Here is a 25,316-nt window from a genome sequence, read left to right as displayed (position 1 = left end):
CTTTACAATTAAATGAGTTAATACATGTAAAGCATTTAGTGCATGGCATATAGCACGCACATATTAAGTGGTAACTATTAATAATAAGCCCTTTAAAATTATGTCAACACAATAACCACATGCAAGTTTTAAGTTATCTTACTATTAAGAAAACAAGTTATTTTCAATTTTTAAAATATATTAAAATTCCCAACATTTGTCCAAAGTTGTACTGTGACGCCTGACTTCATCTTTATCTTAAAAAAATAAAATAACCCAAACAGGCTTCTAGAAAGGACATAACAAATCGATGCTCTACGTTACCATCTACAGAAAGCTTTCCCCTAAAAGGAATCAGACTTAGATCTTAAGCTTCCAGGGAAACTTGTTTTACATTCTATAATCTTCAAAAACAAGTTCGAGTGTACAACTTATTTATATCTTATATTTAATCTGTATCTTTTGGCAGAAAATGATGAACTGGTCACAACCTGTAATAATTAAGAAATAGTAACAGATATTATATTTCCTCAAGCACCATGGATATACCAATCTAACCTAAACCTTTAACTATTTTCACTGTCCCTAAATTTACTCCAAAGTCTCCCAATGAACTCAAGAAAATAATTTCTGGAACTAAGAGATTACTTATATAACTAAGATCTAATATTTCTCTTTAATGACAGCACTGGCAAATAAGAGTGAAATCTTCATATAAAAACTCAAAAATCCATGCAGTAGCCACTGTTCATACAGGAAAACCGCATTAAAGATACAGCTGTAGAGCAGACAACACCGCCAGATACTTTATGAACAGCAGGAAAAAATGAGGCATGACCAAATGCGTTCTGAGACCCATGGGAGCCAGCAGATAAAATGGGGAGAAAGAATAGAAAGAAAAAGAAGCCAGGATTGCTTTTCTTTCTACTGCTGTCAGGTGGTAATATGAAGGTAGACAGATCTTATTTAGAACTTGCCTCTACTACGAGAGAACTCTCTTATTTGATCTCCACAAAGCATAAGGTATGCACTTTTATTACTCTGCTGACACTAACACCATCGCCCTTGCTTCAGAATTCTCCTTTTCATGAAAGATACCACTGGGACAAAAAGGTGCTTTCCCATAAGGAAGTCTCATTTCCAAGCAATAACTTCCCTCCAAATTGTCTTACTTTTTCCCTGGGTAGTCTATACACAAAACTAGAAATTCTCAAACTTTTCTATTTGCCTCATTTGTCCTACAGTCTAATTTCAAAGACCACTTTATTATCTTGGCTTATAATACTGTAGCTATAGCAACTTCAATGTGTCCAAAGACTCAGGGTATAAAAGTCCCCTCTCTCAACCACTAAGTCTTTGAATTTCTGTACCGTTTGCACGTGTGGTGAGTGAATTACAGAAGACTGAGCTGTCTGGATGACCCCCTGAACCTGTACTTGCTCTCCAGGAAGAGGTATAATTGTCACTGGCGCAGATCCTCTTAATGCCATCTAAGAACAAATAAAAATTCAATTAACAAATATGTATTATACCTATGCACATAAGATAGCTGAGTTCTTAACACTGGAAAACATATGTCAGAGCTTATTATATTTAACCACATCTATTAATCAAACATTAGGTATCTTCTAGGGGCCAGACACTATACTAGGGGGTTGACATTACAAACGAATTACAACAAACCAACCAAGAGCTAAATATAATAGGAGAGAAAAAAATAGAAAATACTGTATCATGGGAGCAATGAAAGGGTGCTACCTCATCTGGGTCTTGAAGGATAAACGATTCCCTGAAGGTGCATATGGGGGTGGGGGTTGGAAGATTTTGGGCAGAGAAATGATTGTGCAAAAATGTGGAGGCTCTTTAGAACATCTTAATCTGAAGAGATCTGGTTGAAAACCAATCCAGAAACCTAGAGTCAAAAAGTGAGAGAAATACCTACTTTGGGCAGTGTTTTTAAAGAAAAATCAAAAATTTAAAATTAATAATTCAATCATGAGATTATAATTTATTTCTACGGAAATCAAATGGGGTTTCACGGAAATACCATAATAAAATGCTAACTCAAGAAAAGCCCACCCATCATTCTTCAAGGCTCAGCTCAAGTTCTACCTCTCCCAAGAAGCTTTTTTTGTATGTTTACAGTTAACAGCGCTCTCTCACCTTCCTGTGGACTACACTGGTTCATACCATTCACCCTGGAGTTAAATAACAAAATAAAATCCAAGGCTGCTTTCTCAGGTCCTGTAAAAGTCAACTTCCTGACAGCTCCCCTTCTTTCTTTGTTTGCATAAAGCCCCCCAAACAATGCCTTATTCCCTTCATTGAAGGTTCTTTTCCCCTTCCCAAGATGGGATTAAATTCCAGGCTCATCATCCCCCAAAATGTCCAGGTCATTAAATTTTGTATAGAAAATGTCATCCAGGTACTGAGAACTGCAAACTCTCCGGACATACAACTCCATCAGCTTCTCCCATCACATACTAAGAGACATAACCAAACACTAGTACGGCTTTTATCAGCTTAAGGTCATGTCCCTAGGATGACCCTAAGCCCCCTTAAAAGGCCTGCCTGAGAAGGCTGGTGCTGCCAAAACGACTCACTGTTTGTTCCAGCTAAAACCTGACTAGAGGTCCCTGACCTCACTTTGCTTAGACCATTTACTTTAGAAAACCTGCCGTTATAAATCCTTTCTCTGATCCTTGAGATATAAATCTTCTACAACCCAGAAATGTCTTTTCTCAAGAACCTGGGAGCCGTTGCTTTGAAATGTAATCGTCAGGAAGAATAGGGCGCTTGTCTCCCAGTCTCTGTGGGACAGAAGTCGAACTTTGATAAACATCAATTAGCAAACACAGATGGCCTAATCACATTGACCAACCTCCCAAACTAACATCTTCGGTACTTTTCCTTTAGCACATCCCGGCACTGAAAAGGGTTCTCACCTTTTATTTCAGTAGATTTGAACTCAATTTGTGCTGCAGTCTCTCTTCCCTACTGCTTTCACTAGTCTGAATGAACTCTGTCTCGCTACCTTTAACATATGTCTGGCTATCTTTCTCTTTGACAGTACCCCAATAAGAGGATACAAAAATTAAGGAGTTAAAATATAATTCTCAAATCTTTAGAATCCAGCTCTAGAGTTACCATTACACTCAGAAAAAAATAAATGAATGCCCCCTTACCTTTTAGACCCTAACTGAAACCAATCACTCAACTAACAACAGCGAGAGCCTGTGGTGGGATTAATTTACATTTCTACAAAGATAAAAAGCAATCATTCATCCAGGGTTTCTGGCCATCCTTGCAATTTTGTGCAGACTGTGGGTCTGGCAGGTGGGGAAAAAAGCACTAGATTTTGTTTTAGCTATTAGTAATCCCCCACCCCTTATAACCTCACAAAATGCTCATTATTCAGGGTCCCAAAGCCTGGTATTTTCCCACCCCCACTCTCCAACTTCATAACTTAAATCCTGAGGTCACTCTGAAAGGAATAAAAGCAGCTGGTCCCCCAATTTTAACATGAGGCTGAAACAAAGCTGACTACCTCCACATATTACGTTTCAGTACTAACCACTTTCTGCAATGGTGGAAGTGTTCTGTATCTGTACGATCCAATACGGTTGCCACTGGCCACATGTGAATACTCAGCATTTGAAATGTGGCTAGTGTGACTAAGGGACTGATTTTCAATTTTACTTAATTTAAAATAATTTAAATTAAAATGGAAATGTCCACCTGTGGCTAGTGGCTACCACAATGAACAGTGCAGTTCTAGATTTTAAGAGCTGTAGAACTTGGTAGCACACTACGGCTGCAACCTCAGAACTTCTCCTAGGAGAGATTATCAGAGGAAGTAGAAAGAAAAGGATTTTGCTGGAGCTGCTCTTGTTAAATTGGGAGCTACTGGACGAACACCCGATTTCCTCTCACTCCCTGGGGTAGATGAGCCCAAAGTTCCTCTTATATAAGCAACTACACAAAAATTATTATGCTCCTTAAGCTACCTAATTAAGGAATCCTTGGACTGTAAATACTTGGGTGAGGGAGGGGCAGATAGTTAGCAGAACGTCATGGGAAAGAAGCCTCCTGTTTTGTCAGAGTTTGAATCCAAAGTCTTTTGGCGGGGGTGGGGGGTGGGGTGGGGGGATCTTAAGCAGGCTCCACGCCCAGCGCAGAGCCCAACTCGGCTGATCTCATACCCTGAGATCATGACCTGAACTGAAATCAAGAGTTGGGATACTTACCGAATGAGCCACCTAGGTGCCCAAATTCAGTTTTTTAACTCCAGAAAGGCACATAGGCTTTGGAGACAGATAAGCTTGGGCTGACTTTCAGCTAAAGGCACTCACTAACTCTGTGATGCTAAGCAAGTTACTTAACCTCTCAGGACCTCAGTTTCCTCTTTTGTAAACAGAACTAATACTATCTTTTTCACAGTCTTATAGTGAAGATTAAAACAAGGAATAAGGTAAAGACAAAGGGTGGGGTAAAAGTTGAAAAGAAAGAGCCTACATATATGTCTCTTATTTGGATGCTGGATCAACAAACTGCTGAAAAATGTATGTGTGTGCATTGTGAGGAAGAGGACAGCATAGAAGGATCCTGTGCTCATCTCATCCCACAGACACACAAAGATAACAGCTACATCTGTGCAACCAACTGAACACAAGCTGAAGACTGGCAGAACAGACCTTCACAGAGAGGAGGCCACCTTGGAAAGGGTAGGAGGAGCAGAGAGGTGGGTGAAAACCAACACCCCTGGGGAGACTAACCACAAACGGGAGAGACACCACAAGCACAGAGAAGCAAGAGGATCATACCCCACACCAGACACCCCGTGCACTGGGCACCCACACTGGGAAGGCAAGTCTCCACATCTGGCTTTGAAAACCAGTGGGGCTTGGGGCGCCTGGGTGGCTCAATCGTTAAGCGTCTGCCGCCTTCAGCTCAGGGCGTGATCCCGGGGTTCTGGGATCGAGCCCCACATCAGGCTCCTATGCTGGGAGCCTGCTTCTTCCTCTCCCACTCCCCCTGCTTGTGTTCCCTCTCTCACTGGCTGTCTCTGTCAAATAAATAAATAAAATCTTTAAAAAAAAAAAATGAAAACCAGTGGGGCTTAACTTTGGGAGCTTTAAAAATAGGTGGGACTTAACTCAGGGTACTTCAAAAATCTGGGCTTAACTCTGGAAGAGCTGGAGGGAGATGGGAAATGGAGTCCCCATCATTAAATAATCAGCATAATAAGTAACCCTGTCTGAGACACAGCACAGAAGCAGTAGTTTGAAAAGTGCCTGGGGTATATATGAAGGAGATATATTTATTTACTAAAGGGGCAGGGATCTTTGAGAGACTTCCCCAAGAACAAAAGTGATGGTGGGTGCCATTTCTGTTCCTCTTCCCCAGCCTACAGAGCTGGACACTTGCAGGAGCCAGTGCTATCCTTATTAGCACCATGTGCCACACCCCAGTGTTTCTCCAGCAAACATGCCCTATCCATATGCATAACTCAGAAGGCACCTCTCCAAGGCAGCTCCTGCCCCACCACACCTTGCAAGCAGCCCCCGGAGAGACTGATGCTACTCCAAAGTGACTCTTACCCTGGTGAGAGGGGAAGATAACCACACACACCAGCATGCACACTTCCAGCAGCAAGCCTTTTAGCTGGCCACACAGGGAGAAAAATCCTGCCCATCAGTCTGTCCCCAACTGTGACAGACAGACAAATTGCAGACATCTGCCCTGACTGCTGACCCACCTACCAACCAAAACTTCTCAGGTGGCCGAGCACAAAGAAAGCCTTTGGTGGGCAGAGAGAATAAGTGTAGACACCCAGCATGGCTGCTGACCCCGCCTATCTGCAGAGGACTCAGACCCCTCAACAGTGCAGGGACCAAACTCTGTCCCAGTAAGACCACAGCAGGAAAAGTGGGTCATTGCAGTCAACTTGGTTGAAGGCAAATGGGCCTCAGCCACAATAATACGGTGCATAAAGCCCACATACATGAGACAGCCCTGGAGCACCTGGTTCTGGTGATAAGGGAGCATTACACTACAGGGCACCACAAGACCTCTTCTACACAAGGCCACTACTTTTAAGACCAGGAGACAGAGCAGACCTCTCTAATACACACAAACAAACACTGAGAGTTAGACAAAATGAGGAGACAGAGGAATATGTCCCAAATGAAAGAACAGGACAAGATCACAGCAAAAGAGTTAAAAGAAACTGAGAGAAACAATATGCCTGATAAAGAATTTAAAGTAATGAGCATAAAGATACTCACTGGACTTGCGAAAAGAGTGATTTTATTTCATCAAAATAAAGAGAAAGGAATTCCAGCCTAACACTAAAGAAAGCCATCTAACCACAAGGGAATAGAGCAAGAGAAGAAAGTAACAGAGAAGCACTACAAAACACAAAAAAAAGTAGCAGAGAAGGAAACAAATAGCAAGATGGCAATAAATACATACCTATCAATAATTACTTTAAATGTAAATGGACTTGATGCTCCAATCAAAAAACATAGGGTGACTAAATGGATTTAAAAAAAAAAGACCCACCTATATGGTGCCTACAAGAGACTCATTTCAGACTGAAATGAGACATGCAGACTTAAAGTGAAGGGCTGTAAAAACACACCATGCAAAGGGAAGGGGGGAAGAAAAGCCAGGGTAGCAACGCTGTATCAGGCAAAATAAAAGCCAGGTAGCAACACTTATATCAGGCAAAACAGACTTTAAAACAAAGACTGTAGCAAGAGACAAAGAAGGGCACCACATAATGAAAAAGGGAACAATACAAGAGGATTCAACAATTATAAATATCTATGCACTCAACATAAAACCACCTAAATACATAGAGAAACTGACAGTAATAAAATAATAGTAAGGGACTTTAACACTCCCACTTACATCAGTGGATAGATCATCTAGGCAGAAAATCGACAAGGAAACTGGCTTTGAATGGCACATTAGACTAGATGGACCTAACAGATATATACAGAACATTCCATCCAAAAACAGAATACACATTCTTCTCAGTGTACAGAGAACATTCTCCAGGATAGATCACATTTTAGGCCAAAAAAAAAAAAGTCTCAACAAATTCAGGAAGACATAATAAGCACCTTTACAAACACAACTGTATGAAACTAGAAATCAATTATAAAAAAAAGTCTAAAAAGAACACAAACTACATGAAGGCTAAACAACATGCTACTAAACAATCAACGGATCAACCAAGAAATCAAAGAAAAAAATAAAAAATACATGGAGATAAATGAAAATGAAAACACGAGTGTCCAAATTCTCGGGGATGCTGCAAAAACAGTTCTAAGAGAGAAGTTCGTAACAAAACAGGCCTACCTGAAAAAACAAAACCAAAAACCCTCAAATGACCTAACCTTACACCTGAAAGCTAGAAAAAGAACAGAGCCCAAAGCTAGAAAGAAATAAAAAATATTAGATCAGAAATAAATGAAATAGAGACTTGGAAAAAAAAAACAAAACAAAAGATCAACAAAACCAGGAACTGATTCTTTGAAAAGATAAAACAAAATTGATAAACCTTTAGCCCGACTCATCAGGACAAAAAAGAGACAGGACTCCAAATCAGAAATGAAGGAAGAGAAATAATCAACACCACAGAAATACAAAGGATTATAAGAGAATATTATAAAAATGTATACGCCAACAAATCAGACAACCTAGAAAGTGGATAAATTCCTAGAAACATATAATTTTCCAAAATAATCAGGAACAAATAGTAAATTTGAACAGACTGATTACTACTAATGATGTTCAGTCAGTAATTTAAAAAAAAATCCCAGCAAACAAAAGTCAAGGACCAACTGGCTTCACAGGTCAAATTCTTTAAAGAAGATTCAACACCAATTCTTCTCAAACTATTCCAAAAAAACAAAAGAGGAAGAAAAGCTCCCAAATTCACTATTATGAGGCCAGCATCATCCTGATACCAAACCAGACAAAGACACTACAAAAAAGGCCAGTATCTCTGATGAACGTAGATGTAAAAATCCTCAACAAAATACGAGCAAACTGAATTCAACAATACATTAAAAACAATCATTTACCATAATCAAGTAGGATTTATTCCAGGGACACAACGGTATTCGATATTTGTAAATCAGTCAGCACGAGATACCACATTAATAAGAGAAAGGATAAAAGCCATTATTATTATCCATGTATCCCCTGTACAATTATCTACTTACTAATTTTCTTTCAAGTACAGCCTCCATAAATCCAAATGCACTTAAAAAAATTTTTTTAAGATTTTATTTATTTATTTGCCAGAGAGAGAGCAAGAGAGTTTTAGAGTACAAGCAGGGGGAGCAGCAGGCAGGGGAAAAGCAGGCTCCCCGCTGCCCAAGGAGTCCGATGTGGGGCTCAATCCCAGGACCCTGGGATCATGACCTAGTTGAGGCAGATGTTTAACTGACTGAGCCACCCAGGTGTCCCCAAAAGAAAACTTTTTTCACTATAAGTAAAAACAAGTACCAGTTGCCATAACTATATGGTAACTATAAAAGTAAATATAATGAAAACAATGTTGTTGTAAATACTGTATTTTTATTTTAAAAACCAAACAAACATCATATATTATTCTAAAACGCCTACTAAAAAACTCCTTACCATGGTCTACAAAGCCCCGCACAAACTGCCTCCTTCCTACTTCTCCTGCTTCATCTTAAACCATGTTCCCCTAGTTCTGCCCACAGTGGAGACTGACAGTTTCTTTTACTTCTCCTGCTCCCTCCCAAGGCCTTGGCATAAGATACTCCCCGATACTCCCCCACATGCCTAGAAAGGACTTTCCTTCCTTCCTGCAAAGTTAACACCTGTTCATCTTTCAGAACTCAAACCAAGCATCATTTCCTTAGAGAAGCTGTCCTATTCCCCACAAGCTCAAATCACTATTATATAGGCTCTCATCTATCCTATGTATGATCCTTTGTACTTCTCAGGGTTACACTTTTACATCTGGGTGAACATATGGTCCATGTGTTGTGTCTTCCGATAAACAGCAAGTGCTATGAAGAAGAGGAACCTGCCTCTTTTCTGCCCCACACTGTATTCTCAAGCTAGGGTCTTAACTCCAACTGCCACATTCGATGTTAAACAAATCAAGTTTTATGAATCAATGAAATATTTTCTGATTTTGGACATTACAACTTAGTGAAGTTATTACAATGCTTTCTTCTGGCTTTGTTTTTGACTTTTCTAACTTGAATTCTACATTTCCTCACTTCAGGGCATTTGACCAACATTTTTATTTCCAACCAAGCAATATAAAGGGTGGGGCACAAGAAATGATGCTAACTTTCCCATCTTTCTCATGTCAACATGGCCAAGGAGAAATGTTTTCTGCCCTAAATTTTAGTAGGGCCATTTTCATTGTTGACAATCCAGCTTGTCCTAACCAATGCCCTAACTTTCAAGTAAGCAATATGGTATCTTTGAATTCAACACATTAAAATAAAAATGTTCATCCATGCAGCACTTAAAGAGATCTGGAGTACCACCAGTGGTGGAATGTGTACTATATTTTGAGAAACACCACTACAGAATTGGAGTGGGGGTGGGGGTGGTTAGATAAGCAAACCTAGGCAACACTGTGTTTTGAATATTAGGACTAAGAGTTCCGATTAAACAGATAACACGACCCGGTGAGAGTCACCTCTGTGCCAGGTGCTGTGCTACACCTTCAAAATAAAAAAGACAACTGACAGTCACCGCCTTCAAAGTCAATGACAAAGAAACCAATGAAACAGTTTTAAATATACTGTTTCAGTACACATATGCTTCAACATATGGCATTTATTTGTTCTTAAAAGCCTGGCTGAAAAAGCAAAATTTCACACACACACACACACACACACACACCACACACCCAAAAAGTATGAGTGTATGGGGGTATGTGTGCAAAGAGGTCGGGACGTATGCGTAACAAAAGTAAAAGAATAAAATCATCTAGTTTTCTGTCATCTAGAAAAAACATTCTGGGAAGACAGAAACAAGGAGAAAGCAGGACAAAAAGGATATATTCTTATATCCTTCTGGTTGAAAGCCAATTCTCTATGGGTCTCGTGTTTCTACATGTCTTCCGGCAGAAGCAACTTCTGTTCTGGGCTATCTTTTCAAGGATGTTTGTATGGTGAACAGCTCTGGAAGCCAAGTACATATTTTCCTTCAGGACAAAGGGCAGATCTGTTTGGTGTCCAGAGTAATAAAGGTAAAAGTCTCCTCCAGGACAAAGTTTGGACAGGCATGCTAGCCGCTTTCTTTAAAAGTCTGGGGTTTCTTAAGCTTGGAGTCCCCCTCAGCAATGATGCAAATTCTACAGTACTCTGTGCAATCTGGAGGGCAAATGAGACTTAGCAAACATGAAATTCATGCTATTTCCTATACCACGAGTTATAAGGCCCCTTTTCTCTGAACCAGGATTCTCATGTCTTCTACCAACATCCAAAAACCTGAGGCACTCTATCTTATTAGCTTGATGACAGGGTAAAATGTCAGACCTTTCATATTTCTTGACACTTCTCTGTCCTCTGCTTCACTTATACTCTGAAGACTTACTCTAGATTCTAAATCACCAGGGCAAAATCTGAGCTTAGGCAAGAACAAATAGTGAACAGAACTGCTTACCAAGGTAGATTTGAACTCTCAAAGGAGAGTGGGACATAAAAGGCCAGGGTTTTATTCTAGGTAAGGATAGGAGACCCTCCCCCGCTTTTAAGCTGGGACTTCCAAAGGGCCTCGCCACCCTCAGAGTAAGGTAATAGAAGGAAAGTTGCATGGATATGGGGAAGGGAAGGGCTGAAGCCTCAAACCCTGAAAATGGTTCCCCAGACACCTGGTAACAGTAAATTCTTTCTGGAGAAAGGCACTCTCATCCTTGTCCACAAAGAATTCCCATAAACAATTTTTCAAGATCAACAGACAGCAAAGAATAAAAAATAACCAATCATACCAAGTACCATGAGCAAGAAGAAAAACAAGAGACAGCAGAATCAGACATATTATATTATATATATCAGACATATTATATCATATTATAAAACAATTATGCTTACTATGTTTAAAGAAACACATGATGTTTCAAGATAAGCTAGAAAATATCTTCAGGAAAGACAAAACTACAGTAGGTTGGAAAATGAACGAGATATAGCACATCAGACAGAGCTAGAAGGAGAATCACTGCACTGGATGGCACGAAAGAAATTACATGAACTGCAACACAGAGACCGATGCGGAACACATGAAACATTAAGAGACATGAAAGACAGAGTGAGAAGGACAAAGAGTTGTTCAAAGGCAAAATGTGAAGAGATAATGGCTGAAAATGTTCTAAGACACCAATCCATAGATAAAAGAAGCTTAGTAACTCCCATGTGGAATAAATAAAAAGAATTCTAGGGGCGTCTGCCTTCAGCTCAGGGTGTGATCCCAGCGTTCCGGGATCGAGTCCCACATCAGGCTCCTCTGCTGGGAGCCTGCTTCTTCCTCTCCCTCTCCCCTGCTGTGTTCCCTCTCTGGCTGGCTGTCTCTCTCTCTCTCTGTCACATAAATAAATAAAATCTTAAAAAAAAAAAAAAAAAAAAAAAAGAATTCTAGACCATAAACATAACGGAAGCTGCAGAACACCTGAAGATATAGACTTTATAAAAGCCACCAAAGGAAAGAAAAAAAAAAAAGATAACCCATTATATTTAAAAATAGCAATAGTTCCCTGACTTCTCAAGGGCAACAGCAGAAGACAGAAGCCAGCACAAAGTTATTTTAAATGTGAAAAAAAAATAAAGTAGAATTCCATGCCCAGTGAAAATCCCTTTCAAAAATTATGAGATAGGTATTTTTAACAAAGAAAAACAGTCACCACCATCTGCTGACTTACATCAAATGAAATTCTAAAGCAGTAGTTCTCAATCAGGAATACTTTTCACCCCCAGGGACTTTTGGGGTTGTCAAAATGTGGGGTGCTGCTGACATCTAGTGGGCAGAGGCCAGGAATGCTGCTAATCATTTCACAATGCACAGTCCCCTACAACTAAAAACTATCCAGCCCCAAGTATTTATAGTGCTGAAGTTTTTCTAAAGCATATACTTAAGGTTAAAAAAAAAAAGTAATTGCAAATGAAATTTTAGACATGTATGAAGGAATGAAGAGCAAAGAAAGTGGTAAGTATGTGGGAAAAAATAATTTGCATGAAATAATTATGATGTTTTATGGGATTAAAAGAGAAAAAGATAAAATTAAGTCCTAACAATGGTAGTAAGTTATGAAGAGGATAAATGAAAACATGTGTTCCAAGGTTACCGGATTATCTGAGAGTAAAGGTATTCACTTTAGACTTTACTAAGTAGATGTGCTGTAATTAGAATAGTCACTAAAAAAGTGGTAATCAAGTCTATGAGCAGTCCAAACTAATACAAGTAATGATGAGACAGAATAAGAAATGATGCAAAAGAAGACAAGAAGGGAAAGAAAAAGAAACATGGAACTTGTGGGTCAAAAAGCACAAAGAAAGATGGTAGTCTAAACTTAAATGTATCAGTAACTATATTAAATGTACATGGACCAAAGTTCTGTTAAAAATCTAGGAGAGTACAGGGGTATCTGGGTGGCTCAGTCAGTTAAGCATCTGCCCTTGGCTCAGGTCATGATCCCAGGGTCCTGGGATGGAGCCCCGAGTTGAGCTCCCTGCTCAGCAGGGAAGCCTGCTTCTCCCTCTTCCCCCAACCCACTCAAGCTTTTCTCTCTCTATCTCGGTCTCTCTCTCTCTCTCGCTCATAAATGAATGAATGAATAAATAAATAAAATCTTTAAAAAAAAAATCTAGGAGACTACAATGGCATTACTATTCAGCCATAAAAAAGAATGCAATTTTGTCATCTGTGACAACATGGATGGACCTTTAGGTCATTCTGCTAAGTGAAATTAAGTCAGAGAAAGACAACCTATGATCTCACTGGTATGTGGAATCTAAGACAAACAAAAAGCCTAAACTCACACAGAGAACAGACTGGTGGCTGCCAGAGGTGGGGGTGGGAATTAAGTGAAATGGTGAAGGTGGTCAAAAGGTACAAACCTCCAGTTATAAAATAAATAAGTCCTGGGGATATGATGTACAGCATCATGACTGTAATCAATAATACTACACTGCATATTTGAAAGTTGCTCAGAGTAAATCTTAAAATTCCTCATCACAACCAAAAAGATCGTAACTATTATGGTGATGTTAACAGACTTAATGTGATGATCATTTTGCAGTGTATACAAATACTGAATCATTTTGTTGTACACGAAACTAATATAACATTGTTATATCTCAAAAACAAAACAAAACAAAACACTAAACCCAACCCAACCAAACCACAATGAAATCCACCAGATGATTATAACTTAAAGAAACAAGAAACTCACAAAACCAATTTGGGCTTAGGTGGTCAACAGTTCTCACTTTTTTTTTTTTAAGATTTATTTATTTATTTGAGAGAGATAGCATGCACATGTGGGGGTGAGGTGGGGAAGCAGAGGGAGAGAGAGAGAGAGAGAGAATCTCAAACAGACTCCGCTGAGCACGTAGCCCAACATGGGGCTCCATTCCACAACCCTGAGATCATGGCCTGAGCTGAAATCGAGAGTAGGCCACTTAACCAACTGAGCCACGCTAGCGCTACAGTTCTCATACACTTCCGATGGTATTAAAAACTGGCACAAGATTGTAAAACTGTTGGCAGTATCTTCTATAACTAATTATCTGGATACCCTATGACCAATTATGTGCAGCACAGACATATACAAGAACATTCACTAAGTATAATTCACAATATCTAATAATTGGGGGCATGGGGGGAGGAGGGGTCCAGGAGACTAGATTAAAAAAATATAGCTATAGATTGTTAACAAGAGATACATTTAAAATATAAGGACACAGAAATTTGAAAGTGAAAGCACAGGAAAAAAAGATGCCATTAAGATACTACCAAATTAAAGCCAAATAGTATCACATTAGACTTTAATACTTTAAAAAGTATTTCTGGAAATAAAGATACAAATGAAAGGGACAATTCTCCTGGAGTATTCAATAATTTAAAAACCTGCAGTGCAGTAGGCAGTGCGTCAATCTCATAAACTGAAAGTCCTAAAAACCTACAGTCATATAATTATATAACATGGCCTTGTAACATACACTCAATCACACAGCAAAAATTGACGGACCACTGGAAGAAATCAGTCCACAATTATATTGGAAGATTAATACATTTCTCTTAGCCATAGATCAAGCAGACAAAAAGTGATAAAGATACAGAAGATTTTTTTAAAGATTTATTTATTTGTCGGGGGCAGGGGGGAGAACAAGTGAGCACAAGCAGGGTGAGTGGCAGGCAGAGGGAGAAGCAGGCTCCCCGCTGAGCAGGGAGCCCGATTCAGGACTTGATCCCAGCATCCTGGGATCATGACCTGAGCTGAAGGCAGATGCTTAACTGACTGAACCGCCCAGGTGTACCAAGATACAGAAGATCTAAACAACAAAATCAACTTGACCTAGTGTACAGAGCTCTGCATTCAACAATCACAGAATATACTTTCTTTGCAAGCATGCACTAACATTTTTAAAAATTTACCATAGATTCTATGAGAGCAAAGTTGTATTGCAAATTAGTTCTTGGTTTATTAATGTTGGGACCAAAATTATACACATTCTACTACTTCATGGGAAGAGACATTAAAGAACCACAAAATGGGGGAACCTGGGTGGCTCAGTCAGTTAAGCATCCAACTCTTGATTTCAGCTCAGGTCATGATCTCACGGTCACGGGACCGAGCCCTGTGCTGGGCTCTGCCCTTAGTGTGGAATCAGCTTGAGATTCTCTCTCTCCCTCTGTCCCTACCCCCACTTGTGCACCCTCTCTCTCAAAATAAATATAATCTTAAAAAAAAGGACCACAAAACTGCTTCTCAGGTAAAATACTCAAACTGTATCATTATGTAGAAAAATGCACTTAATATGAAAAATCTGAGATACAAACTCAATATTTTTTAATGAACACACCAAAGGTGGGAGTCTTAACCCTAAGGACAGAAACTTGCTGATCACAGTGCCTCTGAATGGTTGTAGGTGATACAATGTGGCGAACTTTCTTCTAAGGCCCAACTGTTCTTAGTCCTATTATCACAAAGCCTCTTTTATCAACAGAATGCTACTGTGTGTACTTGTATTTCCTATGGAGAAACTCACGCATAATCAAGACCTCTTGGGTTTCCACATCTACACATTTTCAGTATACTCACCAACTCTATCTTAACACATTGTAATACTGTTTTGCTACTACCACACTTCAGCTGTAGATGAGAATATTCATTTTGTATTTGGGGGAATATTTACCTCTTATCACAGACTGTTAAGATGAGACCTCTCATGTCAAATTCCTCCATATATATTAAACTTTTTTTTTTAAAAGATTTTATTTATTTATTTGACAGAGATAGAGACAGCCAGAGAGAGAGGGAACACAGCAGGGGGAGTGGGAGAGGAAGAAGCAGGCTCATAGCGGAGGAGCCTGATGTGGGGCTCGATCCCATAACGCCGGGATCACGCCCTGAGCCAAAGGCAGATGCTTAACCGCTGTGCCACCCAGGCGCCCCCCATGTACATTAAACTTAAGTTATGAACCCGTCTGCTCTATTAAGGTCAGACATATTACTTTGCATAATTTGGAGCTATTATCTAACATTTTTATGGGCCAACTCTGGAATATTAGAACACTACAGACACAATTATTATTATAAGATGATGTATCTAAATTACCCTAAAATGTCTACTATGGGTAAAATTTTATTACAGCCTGATACCTGCAAATCACATCTACTCTCACATCCCTCTGAAGAAATTAGATTCCTTATATATTCCTTATATATATAAGAAATTTCTTATATATTTTCTCGTATTTTCCCAAGCTAAGAGTCATTCCATTCAATAAAATAACTCATCTCATGCTGTCTGCAAAATAAACAGATAGATGATGAGAACATTTGAGCTGTTTTAACTCTTAATCTGCTTTCAAAATGAAAGATCTTTTCAAGCATCCATGGAATATTCAAAATACCATATCCTAGATAATAAAAAAAAAATCTTAACAAATTTAAAAGAATTGTAATTACACAGGATGACCATAATGGAATCAAACCAGAAATCAGTAACAGAAGTACAAGAGAACATCATTAAACACATGGACACTAAACAACACACTCCTAATTAAGCAACTGTCAAAGAGGAAGTCTGAAAAGAAATTTAAAATATACACAGAAGTGAATGAAAATGAAAATATAACATATTAAAATTGTGGGAAGCATCTACAACAGTGCTGAGAGGGAAATACATAGCATTAAGTATTCTCAGTAACAAAGAGAAAAGATCTCAAAGCCATAATGTAAGTGCTGGGGGCACCTGGCTGGTTCAGTCAGAAGAGCATGTGACTCTTGATCTCGGGATTGGGAATTCAAGCCCCACACTGGGCACAGAAATTACTAAAAAACAACACTACCACCACAACACAAAACAAACTTAAAAAAATAATGTAAAAAAAAATAATAATAATGTAAATTCCTACTCAAGCAACTAGAGAAAGAAAAAGAAAGTTGAAAAAGATGAACAAAATAAACTCAAAGTGAGAAGGAAGACAATAATAAAGAGAGCAGAAATCAATGAACTGAAAACAGGAAAATAGAGAAAATCAACAAAACAAAAAGCTAGTTCTGTGGGTTGGGGGTGGTGGTCAATAAAATCTATAAACCCTGGTAAGACTGACAACAATATAAGAGAGAAGACACCAGTCACCAACACAAGTAAGGCAACGGGGGATACTGTTATAGACCTGTGAAAATTAAAGGAAAACTTACTGAACTGGAGTGGGAGGCCAAATTGGAGGGGGGGGGGTACTACTCAATGTCAATTATAGGAAGCATTATCAATTATAGGCTCCAAAAGGGAAAGATGTACACTTCAATTCCTAGAAGAAACCATCCCTGCATCTCGGCTAATGAGAAACTATCATTACCCTGAACTCATGCTTTTCTCCAATATACTTTCTTTCAAAACAACCCCTTCCAATTTCCTCCTTCTCATTCCTCTCCTGTGTTTGTGGTATGTGTCCATGGTTTTGCCACAGCTTGCATGTCTCAAACTGCAATTTTCTGTTATTCCCAAATAAACGCACCTTTGCTCATAAAGTTTTACTGTTAATTTTTTTAAAAGATTTATTTATTTTAGAAAGATGGAGAGGGACAGAGAGAATCCCAAGCAGACTCCCCACCGACCAGAGCACAGAGCCCAACCACCGGGCTCAATCCCATGACCCTGAGATCATGACCTGAGCTGAAATCAAGACTCAGATGCCCAACCGACTGAGCCACCCAAGTGCCCCTAAGGTTAATTTTTAACATCATTTGGTGATGAGAAGTGAGGTCAAGGGAAGATTCCCAATAACTCTAAGTTTGGTAAGCAAACAGGCACCAGCCATAGAGCTGATTGAGCTCACTACTTTCTTACTCACCCTGGAGTCTGAAGGTAAGTTTCCCTCTATATTCAAACTCTGCTCTCCGTGTTTGGCCTCTCCAGGCTTTCTCGAGGATCTGCTTTAAGGCTTTGTCTTTTCTGAGAATACTCATTTGGCCTTCAGTCCAACTCCTTTTTAGAATCAGACTGTTCCGATTGAACTGTACTAACCTTCAGTCCGATTCCTTTGGAACTGGGCTGTAGCTACTGGAATGCGTTGGCCTTTGGTCTGATTCCTTTTGGAACCAGGCTGTCCCTGTTGAAACTGTGCTGTTTAGGAATTTGTTTTTTTGCTCCACAAAACAAAGAAAACCCTAAAAAATATGATCCCGGTCATCAAAATGCTTTGACGGCCCACCTCCTACTGGGACCCTGGCTGATTTTATATTTATTTTATTTAAAAAATTTTTAAGTTTTATTGACTTATAGGTAATCTCTACACCCAACAGGGGCTCGAACTCACAACTCTGAGATCAAGAGTTACATGCTCGTCCAACTGAGCCATCCAGCTGCCCCCCAATTTTATATTTAAATACTACAGTCCTTCCTTGTGCACATTTCTAGTAATTAGACCAATTGAATCAAAAGTAACTTAGAACCTCAAATGGCCATTATGGGAAACTTCCAATCTTTCCAAACTTACTTTTCTCAAAACTGAATTGAACAGCCAAGGCTCTAAAATTGTGGAAACTGAATGGGATGTTTTGATTCATATTCTGAAGCTTCCAAATGTTATCAGGAATCTAAAATTGCCTCTCCCTAAAACAGAATTTCTAGACTAACTGAGGCAAACCTTTAAAAAAAGACAAAAAGGCTGCTGAGGCCTCTGTTCCCCCCCCCTTGTCTTCTGTGCCTCAGGACTGCAGCAGACAGAACTCAGGCCTCATTTCCAGCACCATCCACCATCCTGACCTCTTCTCTGTGCCCCCTTGCTTTCCCATGCTAATCCTTTCACCAAACTTCCTTTTTTCTCTGAACCTGTCCCCACTCCCTCCTCCTCTGAGCCTATCAGAACCTGTCCCTTTAAAGTTATCTTTTGAGAGGGACACCTGGGTGGCTCAGCCGTTAAACGTCTGCCTTCAGCTCAGGTCATGATCCCGGGGTCCTGGGATCGAGCTCCACATTGAGCCCCGCATTGGGCTCCCTGCTTGGCAGGAAACCTGCTGCTCCCTCTCACACTCCCCTTGCTTGTGCTCTCTCGCTGTCTCTGTCAAATAAATAAATAAATAAAATCTTTAAAATAAAATAAAGTTATCTTTTGAGGATCCACATGAACCCCAACTTTCCAGGTTCCCTGGACTAAGGCCAAATTGAGAGTCATAGTTAAAGAGTTTGCTAAAGTGACGGAGGGCCACCCCCATAATAGCTTTGCTGAAGAATTTATTTATTTATTTAAAAGACTTATTTATTTATTTATTTATTTGACAGAGAGAGACAGCCAGCGAGAGGGGGAACACAAGCAGGGGGAGTGGGAGAGGAAGAAGCAGGCTCCCAGCGGAGGAGCCTGATGTGGGGCTCGATCCCACAACTCCGGGATCACGCCCTGAGCCAAAGGCAGACTCTGAACGACTGCGCCACCCAGGCGCCCCGGCTGAAGAATTTAATAAAGTTACTCAAATTCATAGTTTTTCAGATTTTTATCAATTAGTCCACATGCTTGTTGGCAAGGGCCAGGCCAAACACTGCATGAAGCCAGCCTGATGGGAATATCCCGAAGGGGATTTAGAGAAACAAACCCCTAACATTTGGCAGGATGCTAGAACACTCACTATAAATCTCCACTGAGCAACTATAGGAGCTTTTCCTAAGCCTGTTGATTGGAACAAAATTCAGGCTTGCACAAAAAACCCTGATGAACCTGTTTTTGACCACTGCAATCAACTCCAAATTGTCTTTAAAAAATTCTGGTCCTCCTTTAGATGTTGAATCTGCCTCGGTAGCGTTTAGCTGTATTTATTAATGGGCTGAACCAGTTCTTCCGGGATGGGAAACTATGCCCACTCCAGATTTAGTTTAAATTTAGCAAACCAGCTTGCTAGTACCCTAGAGGAGCCACCCAAAATAAAGACTGCTAAAATTCTCAACTTTTAACTCTGGCAAATGAAGGACGCTCATCACAGCCCCCCAGTTTCTGCTATTACTGCAAAGGGCCAGGACATTGAAAAAAGACTGTGACCAACTTAAGTGCTCCAGGAACTTCAGCCGTCTAGTCAGCCTAACCAATGTCCTCCTAATTCCCAACGACAGAGCTCCAAGAAACTACGGAGGCTCTTCCCAATCTTCCCTCTTAATTGGCTTGCAGAAACCACTCTCCATATTGGGAATGAATCTCTTTCTGTCCTTACTGACATGGGAGCTATGCTCTTGGTGCTCAACTCCAGTGCCGTAAAGCTCCTCTGTCTCAGAGTCCTGAAACAGTTCAAACAGTGGAGTCTCTAAGGAACCTCAACAGATTCCTGTCTTTGATCCTATTCCCTTTTGTTTAAGCCGTTTGAGAGATACCCATCCTCTTCTCCCTTAGCTCCTCTAGCCCTATTCATTTGTCAGGCTGAGATTTCTTAGAAAAATATCATGTGGGAATTTCTCCCAAAAGGGGGAAATAAGTCTAGAATTTGACAGCAGTAATCAAGATAGCTAACCAGAAGATTAAATTACCCTTGACATCTTTTATTTGCTCTGTCTCTGATGGCACTATAGCTGAGTCTGGGGACACTGGTCATTTGTTCCTACTGGATCAACTACTTTCCTCTTTAGGAGCAAAATCTTCAACTGTTAACTGGCAGCATCCACAGTACACCTCCCATCAGTATTCAGATCCCTCAAAACCTCTTCCCAGAATGAATCACTACCCTGTAAATAATGAAACCCTTCAAGGTATCAAGCTCATAACAGAAGATTACAAAGCTCAGGGCCTCAATATCCCCTGCACTACTGCCTGTGCTACCCCGATTTTGCCTGTGCGAAAACCCAATGGCTAAAGATAGAGGTCTGTCCAGGAAATAAATATCATCATTATCCCTTGGCACCTTGTTGTTCCTAACTCCCATATGCTACCGGCATTCATTCCCACCGAAGCAAACTGTTCACTATAACTGATCTATGTGGTGAATTTTTTAGTATTCCAGTTGGTAAGGGTAGCTTTTTTTCTTTTCACTTGGGAAAAACAGGCATACAATGGGACAGTAATGCCGCAGGGTTACACACACAGTCCTCTGACTTCGCAATCTTTACAAGCTGATTTGGATGATATAAAGTTTTCTGCAGGCTCTGCTTTGTCACGATATGGAGATGATTAGCTTCTCTGTTGCTCTTCTCCACCCTCTTCACAGAAAACAGCATCACATGTTAAAACTTCCAGCTGTAAAGGGACATAAAGTCTCCAAAAAAACTCCCGCAGTTTGCTCAAATTCAGATTTGATACATAGGGCACCTAATCTTGAAACAAGGTCCATATTTGGATCCAGGAAGGCTTCATGGCATCCTGAACTTTCCAAAACCTAAAACTACACACCAATTTCAAGCTTTTCTTAGACTTGCTGGCTACCACTAAAACTGGATTCCAAACTTTTTTTTTATGGTTCAATCTCTATATGCTTTACTAAAAAATGACGAACCTGATGCTATTATTTAAAAGATCAGGAAGATATAGCTTTTGAGACTTCAACAGGTTTTTTAAAAAAGATTTACTTACTTAATTTGAAAGAGAGAGAGAGCATGCATGCATGCATGAGTGTGTGCCTGGGTGGGGAGGGGGGCAGAAGGAGAGGGAGAGAATCCTAAACAGACTCTGCACTGAACGTGGAGCTCAACCTGGGGCTCGATCTCATGCCCTGAGATCACAACCCAAGCTGAAACCAAGAGTTAGATGTTCAACTGACTGTGCGACCCAGGCACCCCAGCTTTTGAACTTTGCAGAAAAGCCTGATAAAGCCCCTCCCCTCAGACATCCTAATTATCAACGTCCCTTTCTCCTCTTTGTATGTGAGAGGGAAGGGAATGTCCTTCGAGTAGTCATCCAAAAACATGGGGACCATCATCAACCCATAGGGTATTATGACCTGTAACAACTGAAGCCTGTGGCATGGGGATGTCTCCTTTGCCTCAGAGCCATTCCTGTCACTTCCCTTTTAGTTAAAGGCACTGAAGAAATAATCCTAGGATCCCCTTTAACCCTCTGTGCCCCATGCAGTAAAGGCCCTCCTGAATTCTCCTCACACTCAGCACTTCTCAGTCATCTCACCTCCTAGGATATCCTGCTGCCAACGGCTCCTCATAGAACTCTTTCTTGCTGCAATAACCTTAACCCTGCTAGTCTTCTCCCTTCCTTCACTGCCGACACCCCTCATGACTGCTTAACGCTGACAGACCATCTTTTGACTCCCTGTGACAATTTACACAAAACTCCTCTAACCACTGCAGATTGTTAATGGTTTACTGATGGTTCTTATTTCATGCATAAAAATGCAGGGTGCCTGGGTGGCTCAGCCGGTTAAGCGTCTGCCTTCAGCTCAGGTCACGATCCCAGGGTCCTGGGATGGAGCCCCATGTCGGGCTCCCTGCTCAGCGGGGAGTCTGCATCTCCCTCTGCCTCTGCCCCTTCCCCCCCACTAGTGATCTCTTTCTCTCTCTTTCAAATAAACAAAATCTTTAGGGAAAAAAAGGGTGAAAATGCTAAATATCATGTTAGGTATGCTGTTACAACTTACTTTGAAGTCACCAAGGCAGCACCTTTACCTCTGGCTACTCAACACACTGAATTTTACGCCCTCACTCAGGCTTGTGTGTTGGCCAAGGGTGAAACCGCAAACATTTATACCCATTGTCAGTATACTTTCGGAACGTTATGAAAACTAAGGTTTCCTTACCTCTAATGGGGATAAAATTAAAAATGGCTCCTATGTCCAAAACTTACTAGATGCCACACTTTTGCTGCTGCACTTAAGGTTCCTGGGCATTGCAGACTCGACTTCCTGGGTGCCAGAGTAAACCCTGCTGATATTGCCACCCAAAACACTGCTCTCAAGGAAACCAATAGCCAAACCTCTGTCATGGTCCAAAGGGATGTTCTCCCAAATTATTACTTGGGAAAACTAACAAGAGATACCCAACAATTAGCCCCAGAGGGGGGAAAACAATATTGGAAATCTAGTGATTGATGTTTTGATTAAAAAAATGCTGGTTTGGACCAAATGACAATCCAGCCCTACCAAAAATTCTCAAGTTCCCACTTACTACTGTGCATGCACTAAACTATTGGTCTACTGACAAAATGGTATCATTCGTGAACCAGTATCGGTAGGGAAATACTAATAAGGCTACAAAAAGTGCCCATCCTCACTTGTCCTGCCAGTCCAAAGAACAATTGAGAGAAACTTGTTTGCACAAATGGATTTCATACAGCTTCCCTGTCTCATGGATATAAATATGATTTAGTTATGGTTTGCATGCTTTCTCAGTAGACTGAAGCTTTTCCTTGTAGAGAGGCCAATGTTTTTTTTCTGTGCCTAAAATTCTGATAGAAAAGATTATCCCTACCTGGAGAACTTTTCTCTGAACCTCATACTGATTGGGAAACCCATTTTTCCAGTCAGGTGCTTCAACAAGTCTGTGCTGTCTGGCCGGTTTTACAACACTTTCATTGTGCATACTGTCTTTAGTCCTCAAGGTCAGTGAAACACATACATGGCACTATTAAGACTCAACTGGCAAAATCTGTAGAGACCGTCCAAACACCCTGGCTAACAGTGCTGTAAGTCCTTCCAAATTTCAGATCCACCCCCTTTGGAACTCATAGATTCTCATTTTTTGAGATAGTCACAGGACGTTAATGCACTTGGCCCCTGCCTCCTCTGACCCACAGTTGATAAAAAGAGATATACTCCAATGTTCTAAAGGCCTAGCTACTTCTATTCAAAATAACTATGCTTTGGGACGCCTGGGTAGCTCAGTCGGTTAAACGTCTGCCTTCGGCTCAGGTCATGATGCCAGGGTCTGGGATCAAGCCCCGCATGGGGCTCTTTGCTGGAAATGGCCTTACTAGTTACTGTTAACCACTCTTGTGCCGCCAAACTCTAAGAAACAGATTCCTGGATTCGTGTGACACATCCAAAGAAAGCACCAAACCCTGACTGGCCCTGTATGCCACCTGGTGACCTGAAAGTAAAGATTTCCTGGAACTGAAGCAGAGGACATCTGAGAAGACAGCTTTCCCAAGATATCTGGGCCAGGCCTGTGCACCCTTTTCTCACTGTTGCTTCTTCTCACTTGTGGAAAGACAATGAATGCCCTTGTCTGCATTTCCCAAACCCTTACGAAGGGAGAGAAAGCTCTTCTTTTGATTATGGCCTTTCAGAAACAGCCTCATTGTGATCCCATGACAAATTAATTTTTCACTTGCTTCTTCTAAAAGGTTCAGAATTCACAAAAGTCCTTCATCTTAACTATAAACTGACTCTTGGATTCTTATCCAAATTCACGGTCTCTGAATTTGCAACCTTACCAACTACAACACATTTGGTTCCAAACAGTTCTTTCAAGATAACAATGCCGTTTTAAAATGTCTTTGAAGTTTTGCTGTTTTGCAAAAGTTCATCAGCTACCGCTTCATGTTTATACCTGCACTGTATCTTCTAAATGCACTCAAGTTAATTCTTTCGGCGTGCTCTTGCTGTATTCACTATTCTGCTTTCAGGGCAGCTTGAAGTGGAGACTTCCAAGAGACATAAACAACTTCAGATTTGCTTCCATTGGGGTAACTTCTCCCTTAAGTTGGAGTAAGTGCCAATAAATATTTTTAGTTGGCTACTTTCAGATCTAGGATCCCAGTTTAGATCCGCTGCACAATTTAGAATTATCATGTTACTTTCTTCTGTATTTGTTTCCTATCAAACTTTTGTAAAAATGATGCTCCCAATAAGGAAATGATCTACAGGGCTCACGATCTTGGTAAGTATGGACTATAAGGTGGGCAGAGCCTGAGAGGTCTCCCTCCTAACCTTCCTTGTTACTCAAATGGGACTTAACTGGTTTCCGATTGCTATGCACTTTCCATCTGATATGCGGCATGACAACCAAGAAAGGTCTTTCCTGGCACTGAGGGTCAAAAGTTCACTGAATTAAAAAAACCTGACTTTTGATCAGCTATACTTTCAGAGAAAGATCTTGATCAAAAGGGAGAAATCTGAAAATTAATAAAGGGAAACCTCACTAAAGTGGAGTTGGGAGGCCAGAAGGGGGAGCCCTACCACTCAGCGGCAATTAGACTCCAAAAGAAGAATGATTAACAGGAAGGAATCAATGACAGGCCCAAAGGCAAAGACGGACACTGCACCTCCTACAAGAAACTGACTAGCCCCGCATCTCGATCAATGAGAAACAGTTATCACCCTGAACTGGTGCTTTTCTCCAATGTACTTTCTTTCAATATAACCACTGCCAGGGCGCCTGGGTGGCTCAGCCGGTTAAGCATCTTTGTTCAGCTTGGGTCATGATCCCAGCTGGGGTGCTGGGATTGGCCCGAGTCGGGCTCCCTACTCGGCGGGAGCCTGCTTCTCCCTCTCCTCCCCAGCTGTGCTCTCTCTCTCATTATCTGTCTCTCTCTCTCTCAAATAAATAAATAAGAAAGAAAAAGAAAAAACCACTGCCAACTCCCTCCTCCTCCTTTTCCATAAAATAACGTTCCTCTCCTTTGTTTATGGTACTGGTCTATGGTTTTGCCAGAGCCTGCATGTCTCGGATTGCAATTTTCTG

The 25,316-nt window shown here is 40.6% G+C and overlaps 1 protein-coding gene across 6 annotated transcripts in view; it reads right to left on the bottom strand.

The window, feature by feature from the left end:
* The window catches only part of ATF1 (activating transcription factor 1), a 75,527-nt gene that overhangs the window by 32,212 nt on the left and 17,999 nt on the right, over positions 1-25,316 (bottom strand). For 3 of the 6 annotated variants that reach the window (XM_045801056.2, XM_045801058.2, XM_045801057.2), the window contains exon 3: positions 1,350-1,469. The exons of the other annotated variants lie outside the window; for them this stretch is intronic. In XM_045801056.2, coding sequence (XP_045657012.2) covers positions 1,350-1,469 — 120 coding nt within the window. The remainder of the gene's footprint in view (positions 1-1,349; positions 1,470-25,316) is intronic. 6 annotated transcript variants of the gene reach the window in all.

Source organism: Ursus americanus, chromosome 25 (genome assembly GCF_024610735.1).
Source record: "Ursus americanus isolate L20-20 chromosome 25, mUrsAme1.1.p, whole genome shotgun sequence".
Lineage (NCBI taxonomy): Eukaryota > Metazoa > Chordata > Mammalia > Carnivora > Ursidae > Ursus > Ursus americanus.
This window is presented reverse-complemented; position numbering and strand designations above follow the sequence as displayed.